The 22,197-nt window shown below is 39.1% G+C and overlaps 1 protein-coding gene across 3 annotated transcripts in view; it reads right to left on the bottom strand.

Annotated features, from left to right (window-relative positions):
* Positions 1–22,197, bottom strand: part of Npepps (aminopeptidase puromycin sensitive) — an 86,995-nt gene that overhangs the window by 41,976 nt on the left and 22,822 nt on the right. For all 3 annotated transcript variants that reach the window (XM_032913936.1, XM_032913935.1, XM_032913937.1), the window contains 2 exons: positions 9,897–9,974; positions 244–365 (listed from right to left, as the gene is read on the bottom strand). In XM_032913936.1, coding sequence (XP_032769827.1) covers positions 244–365; positions 9,897–9,974 — 200 coding nt within the window. The remainder of the gene's footprint in view (positions 1–243; positions 366–9,896; positions 9,975–22,197) is intronic.

Here is a 22,197-nt window from a genome sequence, read left to right as displayed (position 1 = left end):
CTACTTATCTTCTTTATATTGGTAGAAATAATCCTGATATAAAATACAAATTCCAGGGCCAGGTGTGGTGGCACACTCCTTTAATGCCAGCCCTCAGAAGACAGAGGCAAGTAGATCTCTGAGTTTGAGGACAGTCTGGGCTATAAAGCTTGTTCTAGGACAGCCAGGGCAATCTAGACCTGTGTTAAAAAAAATAAAAGAAAATAAAATGCCAAGAATAGCATTAGTGACAGCCATACATACCTCAAACTGTGTTACAGCAGCATAGCGCACCTCGCCGGCGGGGGTGGTATATCTACTTCTGTAGAAACCTTTCATTTTGTCGTTCAGTTCTCCAACAAAATCTATCTTTAAGGTTCCTGTACCTGTGATTGAAGATGAATACAGATCTTTTTATTGACATTTTAATAACATAGGTACCAAAATATGCCCTCAAGACTTATATTCAATAAGCTATTACAAATGTTCAAAGCATTCGTTTCCTTTCTCAAATACTCCTTTCGGCACTGGAGAGACTACTCTTCTGACTGATATGAATGGCAAACTAATCCTAAGTTTTATCTAGGGGGACTGCTTAGAAAGTAATTTCACTAACTCTCAAATTACCACAATACATGAAGATAAGAATAGGAAAGAAAAACATTAAATGTCCGTGTTTCTGTGCATGGGACTTCTAAAAATGTTTATGAATAGTTTATAAAGTTGGAAGTATTATCCCCTTTTGTACAAGAGAAAATCAAGGGAAAAAATGTTAAGTGAAAGTCCTTAAACTAGTAAGCAGCAAGAACACTTTCACCTACAACTTGTTCTCGGTCAATTACATCACGTCTTTAGCCTTTTTAAGATAACGTTAGCACACAAAATGTAGCCAATTACTCTACCACTAAAGACAATATTTGTTTGATCTAGATAGAACAATGATTGCATATTCTTGTAAGGAATTATAGGGAAGAGCAATTATATTTTGATCAACTAAGATAGAAGGCTCACTCAATCATCTGAGTGTGAGCACTAGAGAGAGAAGTTACTAAGCTAAGCACAAACGTAACCTAAATACGCACCCTATTGTTTTAAAAGCAAAACCAGTTTTGCCCATGTGTGACTTTTTTGCTAAAAAAAAAAAAAAAAGTAGTGCTATTTTTAGTAACAGAATGAAGACAATTCTATATCTAGTATTCAGCAGCTGAACTCAGATGCATGGCAAAATAGTCCACTGTACGTCCTACAGATCAAGTTACAACACATAAAGTACTTGGAAAAAATGTTGACTTTGGACTTGATCTGTCCGTGTGTTTACTTATAACAAGATCTAGAGTGTGTGAGTCTAAAGACAGGAGGAAAATGATTAGCCAATCATACCAGACTATCATATCCTGATATTTCAAACTGTCAATGATTTTTTTTCTCCTTTGACATTAAATTTTTATATGGCCTTAAAGTCAAATTTCATGCCTGACACTGAATTAGCTCTTCGGAAAGGTTCAAAGTCACACAAGTGGAAGTCTATACAAGAGGCAAAGGACAAAAGGCATGGCTTCTACTTAAAAACACGTGTGTCTGCCGTGTGGCTAAACTTATTTTCTCATGTGTCACTAAGTGATTCTGACAGTTAAGACAGAATTTTAGACTCCTATAGCAAAGTAAGCACTAAAATAGTGTTGCATAAGTAATCATGCTGCGGACAACACTGATGGTTTAACTAAAGCTCATCTGAATAGTTTTAAAACCAGACATCTGGTCTGTGATATCTCAAGGGACATTGAATATTTTCTGGTGTGTGTGTGTGTGCTAAGATGAACCCAGGGCATCATGAATAATGCTAAAAAGGTTCTCTGCCACTGAGCCATATCCCAAACTCCAGGGACTACTTTTTCTTTTAACAAGAATTACAGATTAGTAGGACAATAAGTATCAATATAGTTATGAGACTCTATAAGAATTATTAAAGATGGGGGCTGGAGAGATGGCTCAGTGGTTAAGAGCACCGGACTGCTCTTCCAGAGGTCCTGAGTTCAATTCCCAGCAACCACATGGTGGCTCACAACCATCTGTAATGAGGTCCGATGCCCTTTTCTGGTGTGTCTGAAGACAGCTACAGTGTACTTATATATAATAAATAAATCTTTAAAAAAAAAAAAAGAATTATTAAAGATGGACACAAAGAATTAATAACTAATGCAAAAATGTAAGAAAATAACTAAGTGTTTTACTCTCTATTTTCTAGAGGAATTTAGTGCTTTTGAAAGCAGATAATGTATTTACATTACTAAGGCTTTGCGAAGAAAACACAATAATTTTTAAAATTCATTACCCTCCGTGGGAACTGTGTGATGTCCCACAGGTGACACTGGCAGCATGCTTTCCCTGTCACGGTGTTCTCTATTCTAACTCATATTCATAGTAAGTCTTTCAATTTCTCCTATTCGGAACAAAAGTGGATTTAAAACTCATAACTAAATAAGAAAGGCTGCTTACACTTTTACTTGGTTTTAAATCTCCAAGGCCATCAAACCATAACAAGATACTGACAGTGACCACTTCCAAAGAGTGGTTTACTAAACAAAATACAAAGTATTGGAAAGGATAATTACCTGAAATTCAAACAAAACACAAGTTAAAGATTTTTTAAAATCATTATTAAATTAGTTTCACATTACACAATACTAATCACAAAACATTACTATTAATGGAATTTTAAGGTGACTAGACAAAAAAGGAATTTTTGGCAAATTTCATTTATCAAATATCATGATGAACCAACAGGCAGTTGATCTTTAATTTTACACCTATTCATAAGGAACTACATTGTTTCCTCAATTAGATACTTAATTTCAATAACCAACCTACTTATATTTGGATGGTAAACCTTTTAAAACATAAAGCCAGTCTAGCGGCTCACACCTTTAATCCCAGCACTTGGGCAGATCTCTCAGTTTGAGGCCAGCCTGTCTCCATGGTTGAGACTTCTAGGTCAGCAAGAGCTGTAAATGAGACCTTCTCTCCAAAAACAACAAGAACAAAGACCAAAGCAAGAAACAAACTATAAAATAATGATTAAAATTAAACAACTAAGATAATCACAACATCTATCAAAAACATAAATGTTGAAAGTTTAGGAAATTATAACTGCAAAACCTACATATCTTGAAGTAATTTAATAAGCTTACTAAAAGCTATAAAACTAAAAATCAATTTCTATAAAAGGAAAATGCTATGAACAATGTGTTTCTGTTCTTAAGCTTTCACCCCTTACAGTGATTATGGGATATTAACCACTATTTCACAATGATGCCAGTATCAGAGATGCTTTACTTGGCTGATAACTGGTACTGGTAAGTCTGAAGAGACAAACACAAAGGCTACTGAAGACGTCCTAAGATTATGTTCATTCAGAATTTACTCCATTTTCACTCAAGACCAGTTCTATGAACTGATAAGAATCAGAGTAGAGAACTTTTTCTTCAGATTTAGTTGTTTGGGTTTTTTTGGGGGGTTTTTTTGTTTTTGTTTTTTTTTTCGGAGCTGGGGACTGAACCCAGGGCCTGCAAGCGCTCTACCACTGAGCTAAATCCCCAACCTCCAGATTTAGTTGTTTTTATCTCTTCCAAATTCACAAATGTGAGGCAAGGCCTTTATTTAAAACAAAAATGACTGACTGATCCTGAAAACTTTGGTATAATATGGAAGTCAAGATTTTCCAATAAACATTATCACAGATATTCATAATTTAAAAATTAAAATTGTGTTGTTATTATTAGTGGGTAGAGACCTTCTAAATAAGGTGTTTTATTTTTATTGGAGTTTTTTTCTTTCTCTTTTGAATGGGGTCAGTTTTCTCCTTCTACCTCTACATAGGTTCTAGGGATTGGATTCAGGTCACCAGGTTTCTATGGCTAATGCCATTACCCACTGGGGTACCATGTTGGCCCAATATTCATAATTTAATACAGTCACACTTGTGGGATTTACTATAGCTGGGAAGATGATCAATAATTAAGAGCACTGGCCGCTCATCGAGAACTCAAGCTTGGCTCCCTGAAGTCACAGGAGGTTCACAAGCACCTGTCCCTCCAGCACCAGCTTTCTGATCTCTATAGGCTCTACACACACATCACAGAGACACACACAAACGTCAATACATTTAAAAAAAGAATTGTTCTATTAACTTAAAAAAAAACAAAAATTAAATTAGGTATTATAGGTTTAAACTCAATTTCCAATAAAATATGAAGCAGAATAAAAAACACTATTCTAATTTATAGTATATTACATATATGTAATTTCTCTGGTATTATTTGAAATGGCTTTTAACATTTATCAAAAATGAAGGGGCTGGAGAGATGGCTCAGTGGTTAAGAGCACTGGTTGCTCTTCTAGAGGTCCTGAGTTCAATTCCCAGCACCCACATGGTGGCTCACAACCATCTGCAATGGGATACGATGTCCTCTCCTGGTGTGTCTGAAGACAGCTATAGTGTACTCACATAAAATAAATAAATCTTTAAAAAAAAAAAAAATGATGCAGCCTAACCTAGTGGTGGTGGCTCATATGCCTTTATTCCAGCATTCGGGAGGCAGAGGAAAGCAGATCTTTGTGAGTTCAATCAAGGTCAGCCTGGTCTGCAGAGTGAGTTCCAGGACAGCCAGGGCTACACAGAGAAACCCTGTCTCAGGAATAAAAGAATAATATAGTGTGGAGCTAGAGAGATGGCTCAGCATTAAGAGTACAGGCTCCTCTTCAAAAGGGCCGGGATTTGAGTCCCAGCACTCACACAGCAGCTCACAACTGTGTGTAACTCCAGTTACAGAAGATCCGAGCCTTCTGGCCTCTTCAGGCACCAGGCACAGAAAATCATAAAGAGAAAACACCCATATACATAACATTATTTAAAAAAAAGTTTCAGGATATATAAATGACTACAAAACTATGGCAGTCTCTAGAGGCATAAGAAACTGGTCACTCTTGAGGGGCAAACTAAGGAGGACAAGGCAAGATTTCATCAGACAGCATATGAATCTTAAAACTAAGCAAGACTGTATCAAAGTAAATAAATCAGGGCTTGGGGTTGGGGATTTAGCTCAGTGGTAGAGTGCTTGCCTAGGAAGCGCAAGGCCCTGGGTTCAGTCCCCAGCTCCGAAAAAAAGAACCAAAAAAAAATAAAAAATAAAAAATAAATCAGGGCTTGGGGTGTGAAAATGTGGCTCAGTGATGAAGGCATGTGTCCAACATGTGTAAGCTTTATGTTCAACTCCAAGTTGTTGGGGATAGGGACTCAATTCTGGGCTAAGGTTGGGCATATTGGCCACAAATTTAATCCCAGGACTCAGGAGGGAGAGGCATGGGATATCTGTGTTTGAGGCCAACATGGTGTGCTACTTACCATGTTCTAGACCAAGCAGAGCTACATAGACTCTGCCTCAAACAAAAGAAAACAATAAAGCAAACATACAACAAACTTGAGCAGGAGAAAATAGCATACCCCAGAACCCCAGCATTTGAAGGCAGAGACAAGTTCAAAACCTGCCTGGCTTACATATCAAGTTGGAGTCCCACGTATGATGCCCTGGGTTCAGTCCCTAATACTGTGAACAAAGAAGCAAACCAAAAAGCATGGTTGTGTAGCAGAGACACAGGCTTGTTTGCTCTGTCTAGTTCTGAACTGTTGTATTATGTATATGCTGCCCAGGATAGGCTGATCCTCATGGCACTACAATATAGCTGGCTGGTAAGCTTCAGAGCCATCCTCCCATCTCGGTCCATCCATCTGCCTTTTTTTTTTTTTTTTTTCTTGGAGCTGTGGACCAAACCCAGGGCCTTAAACGCTCTACTACTGAGCTAAATCTCCAACCCCCCATCTGCCTTTTTATCCGAGTTCTGTGGCTCCAACTTGGAATATTAGGACTGTGTGGAAGCAACCTGATCATCTCCTTAGCCCCTGTTTTAATATTTATGACCCTTCATTTTTACTCAACTGTTCTTACACTGTGTGTGTGTGTGTGTGTGTGTGTGTGTGTGTGTGTGTGTGTGTGTGTGTGTGTGTGTGTGTGTGTGTGTACACACATGCAGGAAAAAATCTTTCTACCAAGTGGTCTTGGAGACCAAACTCAGGTTGTCAGGCTCCTCCCCCCCCCCCAGCTGAGGACTGAATCCAGGGCCTTAAGCGCCCTACCATTTTTTTTTTTTAATATTTTATTTAATGCACGCTAGTGTTCTGCTTGCTTGTACACTGCCTGGAACTGGAGTTGCTAGACAGTCATACAAGTGCTGGGAATTGAACCCGAGTCCTTTGGAAGAACAGCCAGTGTTCCTACCCACCGAGCCATCTCTCCAGCCCTTGTCAGGCTTCTTGTACATAGCAAACCTTTGTTTTCTTACACTTCTTTTCTTCTTCCCTGTTAGTGGCAATGGGGACTAAACCCAAATCCTTGGGCAGGACAGAAAGTTTGAACACTAGCTACATCCACATCCTTTTTGTTTACTTGTGCTTGATGTTAAGTTGGTGAATTTTCGGTCTTTTTAACTAAATATGCTGCTTGTATAGTGTTTTACTTATATCCCATGTTTTCATATATGGCAAATTTCTTTTCCAGTTCTAAATGTTTTCTTATTTGCTTTTGCCGCTTATTTTAGATGGAGTCTTGCTAGATTAACCAACCTGGTCTTAAACTCCCTGGCTCAAATAATTATCTCATTCCAACATCTTAAATAGCCAGGATTACAAATCCATGCCATTATGTCTGGCCGTTTCTGTTTTCTTCTAGGCTGATTTTCAGTACTGGGGCTATACTTTCCCCTTACACATTCTGAAAAGTATTCTGCCAACTTAACTTTCCTAACAAGTTTTGACTCAATTATTTTAAATATGTAAAAAAGAAAATTTTTGTGCTATTTTTGGGGAGAGAGGTTGTTGTTGTTATTGGTTTTGTGTGTGTGTTTTGTTGTTTTTGAGACATGGTTTCTCTATGTTGGCCTCCAACTCAGAGATCCCCCTGCCTGTGCCTTCTGAGTACTGGGATTAAAGCTGTGCACAATGCCAAGCTATGGTATTGATTTCTAACGTTGTCACAGTAGCAAGAGAGAATATAGTCCCCGAATGAGGGCTGGGGTGATGGCTCAGTGGTTAGTATCACTGGCAGCTCTTCCAAGTGACCCAGTTTTGATTTCCAGCCCTCGCATGGCACACAACCACCTGCAGATCCAGTTCCAGGGAATCTGTCTATCTCTTCTGGCTTCCACTGGCAGCAGGCACATATTTAGTGCTCAGACATACATGTAGACAAAACACTCATACACATAAAATTACTTGTTTTGATTTTGTTGTTTTGAACAAGATCTCTCTATGTAGTCCTGGCTATCCAGGAGCTCACTATGTAGGCCACAATGACGTCAAACTCAAACAGGTCCTACTACCTTTGCTGTTCACCCCCTCAACACCCAGTGCTGGGATTTAAGGCCTGTGCCATCAAGGCCTAGCCTAAAATTACTCTAGTTTTATCAACTAACAGTTTGTAGTTTTAAACTGATACAGTAGCCCCAGACTTATCTATAAACCTAGCCAGTGTGCCCTTAACTCTCCAAAAGCACCCAGCAGCCAATGGTTTTAACTCTCATTTCTAAACACTTGCTTATAGAACTGTATTCACCTTTTAAAATGTTCATTTATGTATATAGATATTTCTCTTGCCTGTGTATATGTATATTTCATGTGTGCCTGGTACCCCTGAAAGCCATAAAGAACATATGATACCCTAGAACTGGAATTACAGATAGCTATACTCTCACACAAATTCATGGTTTGACTAAATACAGAATTCCAAGTTGAAAATTAGAGTCACCTAGTATTTTAAACAATCATTTATTATAGTTTCCATTGTTCCTAAGGGAAGTCTAGTAGAGGGTAGGGATGCTTGTCTATCATGTACAAAGCCTTAAGTCTGACTCCAAGCACCCTATCAGAGCTGCCTGCTGGCCTGTAACCCCAGCACTTGAGATGGAGGAGGCAGGAGGAACAGAAGTCTAAGGCTACCCTTGGTCAGAGTGTTTGAGGCCAATCGGGGCTACATGACACCTTGTTTCAAAAAATAAAACAAGTCTAGTGCTAATCTGATTCCTAAACTTTAACGGCATGTGCCAGCCTCCATCCCATCCCCACAGAAATTCTCTTAAAGCTTCACTTTATTCCCAAGGCACTAAAATCTGCTTTGGGATGCAATTTTTTTTTTTTATATTTTCTCAATCAATCTCTCTCCAAAGAAATATTTTATAAACTAAAAGTTCCTGTGTTTAACTCAAAGAGTTATTTAAATTTATTCACTTTTAAAAAAATTTTTTTTATCTTTTTGAGATAGGGTTTCTCTGTGTAACCCTGGCTGTCCTGGAACTCACTCAATAGACCAGCCTTTAACTAAGAGCTCCACCTGCCTCTGCCTCCTGAGTGCTGGAAATAAAAGTGTACACTAAACACCACCCAGCCCTGTACTATTTTAAACATATGATCCATCAACTTGAATATGTGCATGCATATACTTTTTAAGTGTGTGTTATAATTAGTACTTTATTATGTTAAAAAGAATTTATAAACTTACTGTTAAATACACTTTGCTATACTAATGTGTCAAAATGAATCTCAGTGTTGGACAAATGTATTAATTCTAATTCTTTCACCAACACATGAAATGTCTTGATAAATACTCTTTTAGGTATAAAATACTTTTGTTATGACTTTTTCTTAGAGTATCTTCATATATTCATAACAGTGACAGCTGGTTTTTTCTTCCTTTTCTTTTCTGTTTTTTGTTGGACAAGCTGGTTTTCAAAGTATTTACATGGATTTATCTCTAAGTAGTATGCAGAGACATTTGTTTATTATCAAGAATCTTTTTCATTGGGGTTGGGGATTTAGCTCAGTGGTAGAGCGCTTGCCTAGGGAAGTAAGGCCCTGGGTTCGGTCCCCAGCTCGTAAAAAAAAAAGAAAAAAAAAAAAAAAAAAAAAGAATCTTTTTCATTTAAGATTTATTTCTGGGGTTGGGGATTTAGCTCAGTGGTAGAGCACTTGCCTAGCAAGCGCAAGGCCCTAGGTTTGGTCCTCAGCTCAAGAAAAAAAAAAAAAAAAAAAAAAAAAGATTTATTTCTATTTGTGAGGGCTGGGAAGCAGGGAGTGGAAGAGGAAAAGAGAGAGGAATCAGAGGAGGGCAGGAACCAAACTTAGTCCTGTGGAAGAGTGACAAGTACTCTTAACCACTGAGCCATCTCTCAGTCCGCATTAAACTTCAGTTTACATGACAAGAAAAAACTGGTTTAGTATTATAGTAACTTATTTTGATATCTCTGATTACTAGGAAACTAAATATCTTTCCAAACATTTAAGTTATTTATACTTTTTCTGTATGATCTCTCCTTTTCCTTCATCTACTTATTTATCAAATTTCTAGAGCTTTCCTAATTGATTTGGGGATAATTTCTTCTATATTCTTTGTACTTTTATGTCAAGTAATAGTAACATCATACTAACAAATCTTCCTTTCTGTGCTCTCACTAGTAAAATTTCTCTTGTTCTGGTTGTACACTAAAATGCTATGTGAATCTCCTCAGAGATTTCAATCAGCATCAGATGGAGGGAGCTCCTTAAATGTATTTTTAACAAACAGAAACTGAAGGCTATACATCTTATTATATAGCAAACAATCTTTAGTTTTTCATAGTTTTCTGTTTAAGTAAAACACAAAAGACAAAAAAATTTGAAACTTTTATTCTCAAAATTCAGAATTTTTAAGGGGGAAGCAAAGCTCTTAACATTTTAATCTGTAAGCAATAACAGTGGAAGAAATGAGCTGATTCCTTTAGTACAGTAAAATGCATTCTCTCTCATTGGATTTCACAAAAGATACGCTTCTTACCTGTTTGGAGAGTACTAGGAAAAGACAAGGTGACTTTCTCATCTTCATTCTGATAGTTAAATCCTGTCGCATGGATTTCTGGAAAGAAGAAGAGAAAAATTATTTCACAAATCTGAGTGCTGAAAGGAACAAATCCCCAGTGCTGCAGTTAAGAGCTCTAACGACGTCTAAAATGAATGACTGTTCTTGTTTGTGAGACAGACCTGGCTCTACAGCCCAGGCTGATCTGACCTGGGGAAAATGTAACATTCTCCATTTAGTAAATCAAGTTTCAATAATGAGTAAAACAAGATCCTTAAAAAATAATTACACAAAAACAAAACAAAAAAAAAAAATTACACATGGGGCTGGAGAGATGACTCAGTGGTTAAAAGCACCAGATGCTCTTTCAGAGGTCGTGGGTTCAATTCCCAGCACCCCCATGGCAGTTCACAACTGTCTTATAACACCAGTTCCAGGGGATTTGACCCCCTCACACAGCCATACATGCAAACAAAACAGCAATGCACAGAAAATATAAATAAAGCATTAAATAAATAATAATAATAATGTGGGCTGGTGAGATGGTCTATAGGTAAAGGCACTTGCCGTACAAGTCTGGTAATATTAGTTCAGAATTCTCAGAACCCATGTAGATGTACCAACTCCACAACACTTTCTATAACCAACACAAGAACACACAATTTTTTTTTTTTTTTTTTTTTGCTTTTTTTTTTTTTTTCGGAGCTGGGGACGGAACTCAGGGCCTTGCGCATGCTAGGCAAGTGCTCTACCGCTGAGCTAAATCCCCAACCCCAGGAACACACAATTTTTAAAAATTATATTTCTTTATAAATTTGTCATCTTTGGTGATATGAAGGAAATAGGGTCACTACAAATGATATATTTTCTTTTTTTCTTTTCTTTTTTTTTTTTTTTTTCTTTTTTTCGGAGCTGGGAACCGAACCCAGGGCCTTGCGCTTCCTAGGCAAGCGCTCTACCACTGAGCTAAATTCCCAACCCCTATATTTTCTTTTTTATTTATTCATTTATACTGTCCTCATCTTTTTCTGAGATAGGATCTTGCTATATGGCAAGACTGTACTGGAACTAGGAATTATTTTGCCACAGCTTCCAAAGTTCTAACAGTTTTGCCAGAATTACAGAAATGTTCATTCTAATTCTTACGTAATGATATTACTTTCTATGCTGCATCTGTGCAGCACAAATCTTCAGAAGATTACTACATTGTCAAGAGTTCATTGTTAGAAACATCATGGAAGTCTTGCACCTCTCTCCCCAAAATAGATAATGTAAACTAAGAAAGAAATCACACTTTTCTGGATTCTGTGCTCTTATATTTTGCAAAAATAAATAAGAACCTGTACAGATATTAGAACTCCAATTATTTATCCTCTACCACCCAGAAGTGAAAAGAAACTGCTAACTTTAGTACTGCTTAAGGAAGCTTACTTAACACAGTAAGAAGCCATAAGCCAGTTCCAACCAACACATCCCAAGTTCACCCCTAATAAAAATGATGGGCATATAGATGGGGCCTTAATAAGCATGTAAAATCTCTCAATATCTCTCTTTTTCTCTCTCTCTCTCTCTCTCTCTCTCACACACACACACACACACACACACACACACACACACACACACACACACACACACACAAAATACCAATTCAAACCCATTATAATGACTATAGTCAAACTTACAGACATATCTAGGGAGGCTTAGAGAACTGAAGTGCAGGTACATTGGTGGAAGAATATGTAAGGGTGGACACCGAGTAGACAGTTTATTACTTCATCAAAAGGTTAAACACACAGTTGCCTTATTTATGGTGGGCAATCACATTCCCATGTGTGTTTTCTTTCTCCCGCTATCTCTGTCTACACAAAGACATGTAAATGACCACAATGGTGTTATTTATAATGGCTCCAATGTAGGGCTTCTGTCATTGACTGTCCATAACTAATGAATAGATAAAATGTGGTAGTGTCACAAAATCAATTGTTATTCAGCAATGAACAGTGTGGTGCTGTGCCACAGACGGCTCCGTGGGTAAAGGTATGCCACCATACCTGACAACTTGAGCTGGACACCCACATGGTGGAAAGAGAGGATCAATTCCTGAAAGCTGTCTCTGACCACCACAAATACATTACGGGGTGCATGCCACCACCCTGTCCAAATAAACCAAGTTAGACAAGTAGAATCAGAAGCTCAAGGCAAGCCCTGGATTTATTGTAGGTTTGAGGCCAGCCTAAACTACATAAAAAAAAAATGTCTCTAACAAAATATTTTTTTTAAATAAATGAGTGGTGAATTGAGGGGAAATGGGCAATGACTTCTAATGAGTACTTTCTTCTTGAAGCTTTGAAGTGTTGATTGGGTCTGTTGATGGTCACACAAAGCCTGAGGACAATCTAAAACTGAAACATAGGTTGTACCTTATTCATTCTTAAAACGAATGACTTCATGAGGCAGCACTCCTGCAGTTTCAGGTTAGGTGTACCTACAGGCATGAGCCATCATAGCCACACCCTTATGTGCTTTAAGTCGGCTAGCAGAATTACAAACATGTCTGTATTATCACTATGGTTCATACGTGTGTGTAAAACTAAAACCTTTACAAAGCCAAAAAACAGTTAAGTTCGGACTATGAAGGAGTTTCAGCAATCCTCTGAGTAAAGCTTCCTCACTGTAGATAAGGAAAATGGAAAATGAAAAACAGAGTTAAGGATTTGATGAAGACTGCATGGCTAAACTAGAAGTCAGTAATCTTCTTGTATCTATTTCTAAAATGCTTTTTGCTATCATAAAATTTCTTCTAAATTTAAGCAGATATCCAAAATTTGGTATAGAGAGAATTGTTCTCTACTAAACCAAAAACTAAAAATGTGCTGTAAAGTAATTCCCTAAAATACTATTCAAATAACCTGAAGGGAAGGCAGTCACCACCTCAATGACTAGAAATGTCCCTCTACCAGGTGTGGTGGCCCACAGCAGCAATCCTAGCACTTGGGAGGCCAAGGCAGGAAGATCATGATGAGTTTGGGGACAGCCTAGAATGACAGTGAGATAGTGTCTCAAACGATCAAACAAAAAACAATATTCTTGGGGTTGGGGATTTAGCTCAGTGGTAGAGGGCTTGCCTAGCAAGCGCAAGGCCCTGGGTTCGGTCCCCAGCTCCGAAAAAAAAAAAAAGAAAAAAAAATATTCTTTTGTCTGTGTGTACATGTGCACTGGAGACCACGGGGAACATCAGGTGTCTTCCTGGATCAGTCTCCACCTCAGGTTTTGTGTCAGTCTCTTATTGAACCTGCAGCACATGGTCTGGCTAGGTTGGCAGGCCAATGATCTCCAAGTCCACTTTTATGTGAACGCTGTAGATCTGAAATCAAGTGCACAACTATGTAGCAATTACTAAGACACCTCCCCAGCCAAAGTTCTTTTCTAAGAGAAAATGATATTCTTGTAGCTCTGAGCTATTGTGATCAAGGATTACTAAAACCAGTTTGTTCTTATAAACTGCAGAACACTTCAAACTGCAGGAGGCTAGTAAAACACTGAAGAACAGAGCGTGAGACTACAACGGTCCAGACTCCACTCCACCCCACAGTGCATACTTCCAACTGTAAGTACACCAGGCTTCATACCTACCAAGGCACCAAATCCCCTCTAACGTTTCCTCTGAAAAGAAAGTAGTCATGTATTTGAATTCTCTTAGAATATCTTGAATTATTAGAGCTATTTCACTCCTTTTATGTTTAATGACTGTCAGTAGAGCATCCTTAGCCCCAAATCAAAGTCTTGTGATGCACTAAGGTTCAGGAACCCTAACATAAATGGCCAAAGCAAAAATGAAAAGGTACTCAACATTAGTAGTCATCAAGGAAATACAAACTCAAACCACCACCGACCATTACACTGGCATGGTTCAGCTTTTCTAGAGGGGCAAAAAATGTTACCTAAAATTAATGTTGATGCAAACGTTCTCGAACCAACCTTAGGGTTCCCGTGTCTGCTTGGCAGTTCTTCCTCCAACTATGTAAAGGCTGTAGAGTCTTCAGATGTAACTCCCTCTTTGAAGAGCTATTCTATGGCTTCTAAGAACAACTCTTCACAGGGATGGGAGTGTAGATCTGGTGCTTCTTTTTATATGCATGAAGCCCTGGGTCCCCCCACACACACACTACCATGGGGCGTGGTGGTAAGTGGCTGTCCCAGGACTTGGGAGGCAGATACAGTTCAGAATTTCAATGTCAATCACAACTACATTGTAAAAGTAGTGTTTTTTAAGGAGCCATTTGACTCCCCCCTCCCCAAGCTATTTAATGTGTATAAATTCGCCACCACCAACATACCAGAAGAGAGCATCAAAGAGAGCATCAGATCCCATTACAGATGGTTGTGAATCACCATGTGGTGGCTGGGAATTTAATTCAGGACCTCTGGAATTGCAGCCAGTGCTCTCTCTTAATTGCTGGGCCATCACTCCAGCCACATAAAAGTAACTTTTTATTCTCCAATATTAGACTTACTGCCTCTGTCTGCTAGCTTAGGCCTAGTCCTGGGAGCTTCTAGCTTCCATATAATCTTATCTAGGCCTAGAATGTTTTCAGCCTCTGAGACGTACTACTGAATAAGAACAACCTTTCAGTCCCCAGCTCCGAAAAAAGAAAAAAAAAAAAAAAAAAAAAAAAAAGAACAACCTTTCTAATTCTTTCTGAACTCTGGCTGGCTGGTCAACTCAGTTGTTCCGACTCAAAATTCTCCAAAGCAACTGACTCAATCTGGCTTCTCATGCCGCTCTGACTTTTTGCTCTACTTGGCCTCAAACTAACTCTGACAATGCATTCTAATCTGGCCCCTCATTCTCTGGCTCATTTCTGTCTTCACCTATATCTAGCTTATTCTCTCTTTAATCTGTCTCTATAAAACTGTCTCTCCACTCCCTTCCTCCCTCCCTCTCCCATTCTTTCCACTGCTCTCATAAAGTAACTTCTTTTTCCTCTCCTAGTGGGCTTATCCTATTCTGCCAAATCTTCCTCTGATTCGTCACTTTGTCTGCTACCCAATTAGACATCACTTTCAAACATATGTGTTTGCTTCTACAAACTAGCGTTACCTTCATTGTTTGCGATTAGTGTGTACTAAGGGAGTGTTTTGTACTCGAGCAGGAGAGATTAAAGATGTGTGCTAAAGGTTGAGCCACACCAGAAATAGAAACAGGTTTTTTTCAGTAAATAACACAGCTCAGGGTTCACAGTATGATCAAATATACTGCAACACTACATGGTGAGTTCAAAGCCAACCTTGGCTACATAAGACCCAAATCAAAAAAAAAAAAAAAAGGTATCCTCATTGTAGATATCCCTTTTCTTCCCTGTCTGTCTGTCTCTGTCTCTCTCTGTATATGTCTCTCTCTCCTTTAATACTACTTTATTCTGCATGTTTTCTTGTTGCCTATTAGGATATAATAACCTATCAGTATTTGAGATTTTACCAATGGTCCTAGCTCATAACTTCATCCGCAAAGTAGGTCTCAACTAATTAGGCATAAGGTAACCCTGTCTGTCTCTACTGCCACAATTTCACACAATGTTATGTCTGGTACACCGGAGGGAGGGATGCTAGATTGCGATACCAAGAGGAATCTGGGCAGGCTTTCCTGGATTTCCTTACCAACTTCATTAGCATTAGCTAAGCAAGTCTTTTTTAAAATAAATAAATAAATAAATAAATAAATAAATAAATAAATAAATAACTCAAAAGGCTAAAGTTCAGAGAGCTTCCAGACAGAGAAATTCCTAGAGAAGGATGAACTTTTCCCAATATTGTTTTGGCTTGTTTTAAGAATCTATCTTACTATGTAGCCAGATTGGCTTTAAATTTGCAGAGATCTACCTGCCTCTGCCTCCTAAGTGCTGGGATCACAGGCTTGCCCCACCATGCCTGGTACTGCATACGGTGCCACCTGTATCCTTTATAATAAGCCAGGAAACAACTCCCTGAGACCTGTGAGCTGCTTAAACACAGTCATCAAAACTGAAGAGGTGGCTGTGAGGAGGTGGCTGTGAGGAGGTGGCTGTGAGGAGGTGGATGTGAGGAGGTGGAGTGGCTGGGAGATGAAAAGCACAGGTAGAAATCACTCAGGTTTTGTAACCGATATCTGAAGAGAAGGACCACAAATATCTTGGGATCTGAACTCTCCACCGATGGGACTATCTACAGGTAGATTGTGTCAGAACAAAATTGGTTTAGATGACACCCAGCTGGCGTCCCTTTTGCTGAATTGCTTGCTTGCTTTCTGGGGGTAAGGAGACCCATGCTTTCTGAGGTTACAGTTTCCTGTCTTGCAGTATGATATAGAGCATTTATTTTCCCAAATAAAATATGACTACCAAGAAAGAATGTTGAGATAAGCCTAGTGTGGTAGCACATAACTTTAATCCCAGCATTCAGGAGGCAGAGGCCAGCCTGGTCTACAAAGTAAGTTCTGGGACAGCCAGGGCTGTTACACAGAGAAACCCTGTCTCGAAAAAAATAAATAAATAAATACATACATACATACATACATACATACATACATACATACATACATACATACAGATTAGCTGGGTGTGGGGGGGGGGAGTCCACGCTTTTTCAGGAGGCAGGGGTCTCTACAGAGAGGCTGGTTGTCCTGGAACTCATTAGGTAGGTCAGGCTAGTCCTCAACTCATACACCTGCCAGCCTCTGGTTCCCAGGTGCTTGGATTACAGGCATGTGCCCACAAATTTGCTCCCATCACTCAGGAGGCAGAGATGCAAAGATCTTTGCATTCAATGCCAGCCTGATCTACACAGCCAGTTCCAAGGCTACACAGTGAACCCTGGTTCAAATGAAAAGATAAAAAGAATAAATGTAAAGGCTTTCTTGAGGTTGGTTATTTTGATTTTTTTGACTGTTTTGTTTGGTTTTTGTTCAGTGCTGGGGATCCCACCCAGGACTTCATGAATGCTAAGAAAAACTTCCTTTTCTCTTTTGCACAATAGCAGGAATTTCTGAACACAGTGGCAAATACTTACACAAGAAATGAGCTCATAGGGGTTGGGGATTTAGCTCAGTGGTAGAGCGCTTGACTAGCAAGCACAAGGCCCTGGGTTCGGTCCTCAGCTCCGAGAAAAAAAAAAAAAAAAAAAAAAGAGCTCATAAAGAAATGAGCATTGTGCCATGGAGTTCATCACCTAAGTTGTCCTGATAAAAACTACCCTTCACGGGGGCTGGAGAGATGGCTCAGCGGTTAAGAGCAGTGGCTGCTCTTCCAGAGGTCCTGAGTTCAAATCCCAGCAACCACATGGTGGCTCACAGCCACCTGTAATGGGATCTGATGCCCTCTTCTGGTGTGTCTGAAGACAGCAGCAGTGTACTCATATACATTAAATAAATAAATCTTTTAAAAAAAAAAAAAAAACTACCCTTACTAATTCAACTGAATTGCTGGCAGGAAAGCATGTGTACTAAAGTTACTTTCACATAATACTACTAAAGATTATATAGGGGCTGGAGAGATGGTTTATCAGTTAAGGGCACTGGCTGCTGTTCCCAAGGTCCTGAGTTCAATTCCCAGCAACTACATGGTGGCTCGAAAACATCTGTAATGGGATCTGATGCCTTCCTCTGGTATGCAGGTGTGTATGCAGATAAAGCATTCATATATATAAGATAAATTAAGCCCTTAAAAAATTATATAACAGTAAATTATAACTAACAAACATTACAATTCAGGGCTGGAGAGATGGCTCAGTGGTTAAGAGCACTGACTGCTCTTCCAGAGGTCCTGAGTTCAATTCCCAGCAACCACATGGTGGCTCACAACCATCTGAAATAAAGTCTGATAGCCTTTTCTTGTGTGTCTGAAAACAGCTACAGTGTATCCATATACATTAAATAAAAAGTCTTTAAAAAAAATTACAATTCAAATTCACATTTATGATATTTATGTGCTGCCCACTAAGCTAAGGACAGACACCTTATATTCCCATTTTGTGTTTGTTTGGGGTTTGTTTATTTATTTGTTTGTTTGTTTGTTTGAATTGTTCATGTTATGTATGTGACTACACTATTACTCTCTTCACAGAAGAGGGCATCAGATCCCATTACAGATGGTTGTGAGTCATCATACAGTTATGTGAATTGAACTCAGGACGGAAGAGTAGTCAGTGATCTTAACTGCTGAGTCATCTCTCCAGCCCCTGTATTCCCATTTTAAATGCACACATATAAGTCTTGTGGGGGCCTAAGAAACGTTTCAGTAGCTAGGAGCACTTGCTGTTCAACCAGGACTCAGGTTCAGTCAGTCCTAAGCACTCACATGCTGGTTATTCATATCCTGTAACAACACCCTTTACTGGCCTCTGTGAGGATCAGACACCCATATGGTGTACATACATACATATGTAATACATTCACTCAGGCAAGAGCCAGATGCTGACACTTGTCCTTTCACTTTTATATACATGCTTGTGTGTGCACATACACACATGCACATACTTACAAATGCTTTCTGTTCATGTCATCCTGAAGAACCCAGACCCCCATGAGTGCTTTGTAATCGCTCTACCACTGAGATCTGCTCCAGACCAGACAAGATTCTTTTCCTTCTTTTTTGTGGTACTGAGGTTAAACATAAGACTTTACATATCAGACAGATGTACTGCCTGTGAGCTAGGTCTTCAGTTTGAGAATGTTTCTTAAGTTTTTGGAGACTAAATTTCATGTAGCCTACCTAGGTTGGTCAAAGTTAAAGGTGACTTATCTGTGGCTCTTCTCTCAAGTACTGTGACTACAGATATGTTACCAAGTCTGGCTCAGAATACTTTTTCTTTTTCTTCTCTTCCCTCCTTCTCTTGTTTGTTTGTTTGTTTGAACTGGGCATGATGGCTCACAACTTTAATCCCAGCACTCAAAAGGCTGAGGGAGATTTCTGCAAATCCAGGCTAGACACAGCAAGTTCTAGGACAGTCAGGGCTACACAGAGAAAGTCTGTTTTAAAAACAAAGTGAAACAAAACTTATTTTATGCTTGAGGCTTAAAGAATCTAGAAGAGGGCATTTGATTCCATAGTGTTACCACCAGTTGTGAGCCTGGGATTTAAAGTGCTATTAACAGCTGAGTCATTTCTTTAGTACATGTAATATACAAAAATACATATATATGTACATAAATACATACTATATATGTACATTCATTCTTTCATACAAACAGACACATGGATATTTATGTATATGACTATTTTGCCTGGATGTATGCCTGGTGCCAACAGAGGTAAAAAAGAAAAAAGAGGGGGCATTGGCTCCTCTGGAACTGGAGTTATAGACAGTTGTGAGCCAACATATGAGTTGTCCTCTGCAGGAACAAGTGTTTTTTTTTTTTTTTTGGTTCTTTTTTTGGAGCTGGGGACTGAACTCAGGGCCTTGGGCTTCCAAGGTAAGCGCTCTACCACTGAGCTAAATCCCCAGCCCTGGAACAAGTGTTCTTAACCACAGAGCCATTTCTCAAGAATGAACCATCTCTCCAGTCACCAAAAAATAAATCTTTAAAGTAAATCTAAGTAGACACAACTACATAGCAAGTATAAACACATTTGTATATTATTTTCTCATTTCTCTGAGAGAGGATCATACTACTTATATGTTGCCCAGAGTGGCTTCAAATTCTCAATCTTCCTGCCTTGGCAACTTGAGTGTCAAGAGTATACATGGACTACAATGTTTGTCTTACAAACTTACTTTAAACTTTAGCAAAGTGTTTTAAAGGTCAGTTAGGTATGATACATGCCGACATACCCAGCACCCTACAGGCTAAAGAGAAGCTGAGTTAGAGGCTAACCTAGGCTACACAGCACTCAGGAAAACTAATCTTCAACGTGGAAGAATAAGGCTAAGTGCTTGGCACAAAGCCTACCTAGCACACATGGTCCTGTGTGTATAGGAACAGGAAAATGTGATCAAACAAAAGTTATTATTCCACATGGTTTCTGTACCTCAATGACAAAAATATCATTATGTACTTCTTAACTGTTTAAAAATTAAATGTAAGGGGTTGAGGATTTAGCTCAGTGGTAGAGTGCTTGCCTAGCAAGTGCAAGGCCCTGGGTTCGGTCCCTAGCTCAGGGGAAAAAAAAAATTAAATGTATGGGGCTGGAGAGATGGCTCAGAGGTAAAGAGCATTCTCTGCTCTACCATAAGTCCTGAGTTCAATTCCCAGCAAACACATGGTGGCTCACAACCATCTGTAATGAGATTTGGTGCCCTCTTCTGGCATGCAGGTGTACATGCAGGCAGAATGCTATATACATAATAAATAAATCTTTAAAAAAAATTAAAAGAGGGCTAGAGAGATGGCTCAGTGGTTAAGAGCAGTGGCTGCTCTTCCAGAGGTCCTGAGTTCAAATCCCAGCAACCACATGGTGGCTCACTACCATCTGTAATAAGATCTGATGGCCTCTTCTGGTGTGTCTGAAGACAGCTACAGTGTATTTATATATATAAATAAATCTTTAAAAAAAAAAGAAAAAATTAAATGTATGATGTAGCTGGACATGGTGGTGCACACCTTTAATCCCAACACTTGGGAGGCAGAGGCATGCTGACCTCTGTAAGTTGAGTCCAGCCTGGTGTACAGAGCAACTTGTAGGACAGCCAGAGCTACATAATGAGACCCTATCTCAAAAAAACAAACCAAACAAAATACACAAAAACGCCAGGAAGTTAAATGTACATTATACTCTATATAAACTGCTTAACACAGTGTTGGCTATAACTACTATGAAATATTCTGAGGGTTAGAGAGTCTGAGGCAAGAGGACCCTCATTTTAAGGCTAGCCTTAATAATGCAGTGAGAACATTTGAAAAAAAGACAATTAAAAGAGAGAAAGAAAGAGACAGAAAGACAGAGAGTCACACTCCTTGGTATTTATACAAAAAGGGACTTAAGAACTTTAAGTTCAAACAAAAACCTGACATGGATGTTTACAGCAGTTTGAATCATAACCACCAAAATTTGGAAGCAAGCAAAACATTCCAGTAAGTGAATAAATTGTAGCGTATGCAGAAAGCAGGTATTTTTTGTTTGAGACAGGATCTCACTATGCAGCCTTGGCTGGACCTTACTGTGTAGACCAGACTGGCACAACTCACAGAAATTCACCTACCTCTGCCTTCCAAGTACTGGGATTAAGAGCCTGTATCACCACTTTAGGCTGGAATATTATTCAGTGCTAAAAGGAAACATGTTATTAAACTACAAAAAGGTATGGAAAATTTCCAGTGTATACTTCTACAGCAACAAGAGCCATTTGGGAGGAAAACTGTATACTGTATGATTCCAATCGTGACATTTTAGAAAAGGCCAAACTGTGGGCACTGGGCTTGAGAGATGGCTCACCAGTTAGGCTGAACCATAATGGCTCAACCATACTGCTTATCCAGAGAACAATTCCCAACACTACGTCATGGGGCCCACACTACTTGTAACGTAGGATATCTACCGATCCCACACCCCTGGGCCACTGTGGGCACTCATAATCATATGCACGAAGAGAGAGACACATACATAGAATTAAAAATATTAATAATAAAACAACCTATAGGCACAGTAGGCTGTCAGGAGATAGATGGGGATGGACAGGTAGAGTAGACATGGCTTTAGGGTAGGAATCACTCCATGTGGTTCTACAATGGTGGATGCTTGTCATCATTCATTTGTCAAAACCCACACATAGAACACCAAGACTGAAGCATAGACAGACAGACGTTAGATGACAATCTTGCAGAGGAAACTCATCAACTGGAACCACCAATCCCACTCCGGTACAGCATGCTGACATTAGGGGAAGCTGTTGAGTGTGCAGGAACAGTGATTATTCAGGACTCTCTGTATTTTCTTCTCAGTTCTGCTGTTAACCTAACATAGCTCTAAAACTAAAGCTATGCTAATAGTGAAATAAGCTAGCCATCTAACTTAAAAGCAGGATTTGGCTCTTCAATATAGTCTGCAGGAGTCAGGTTACACATAACATTACCCATTCCTCAAGAGAACAACAGGACAAATAAGCATCATGCTCCTATTCTCCAAACTCACTACACTCAGAAATAATAAATCAAAAACAAAAGTAAAAAAAAAAAAAAAAAAAAAAAAAGACAGGTGGTGCTGGTGCATGGTGCACACCTTTAATGCCAGCACTCAGAAGGCAGAGGCAGGTGGATCTCAGAGTTTAAGGCCAGCCTGGACTACAGAGAAGCCCTGTCTCTAAATAAATA

This window comes from Rattus rattus, chromosome 9, assembly GCF_011064425.1.
Source record: "Rattus rattus isolate New Zealand chromosome 9, Rrattus_CSIRO_v1, whole genome shotgun sequence".
NCBI lineage: Eukaryota > Metazoa > Chordata > Mammalia > Rodentia > Muridae > Rattus > Rattus rattus.
Note: the sequence above shows the minus strand (reverse complement) of the source record. Positions and strands in the feature narration are given on the sequence as shown.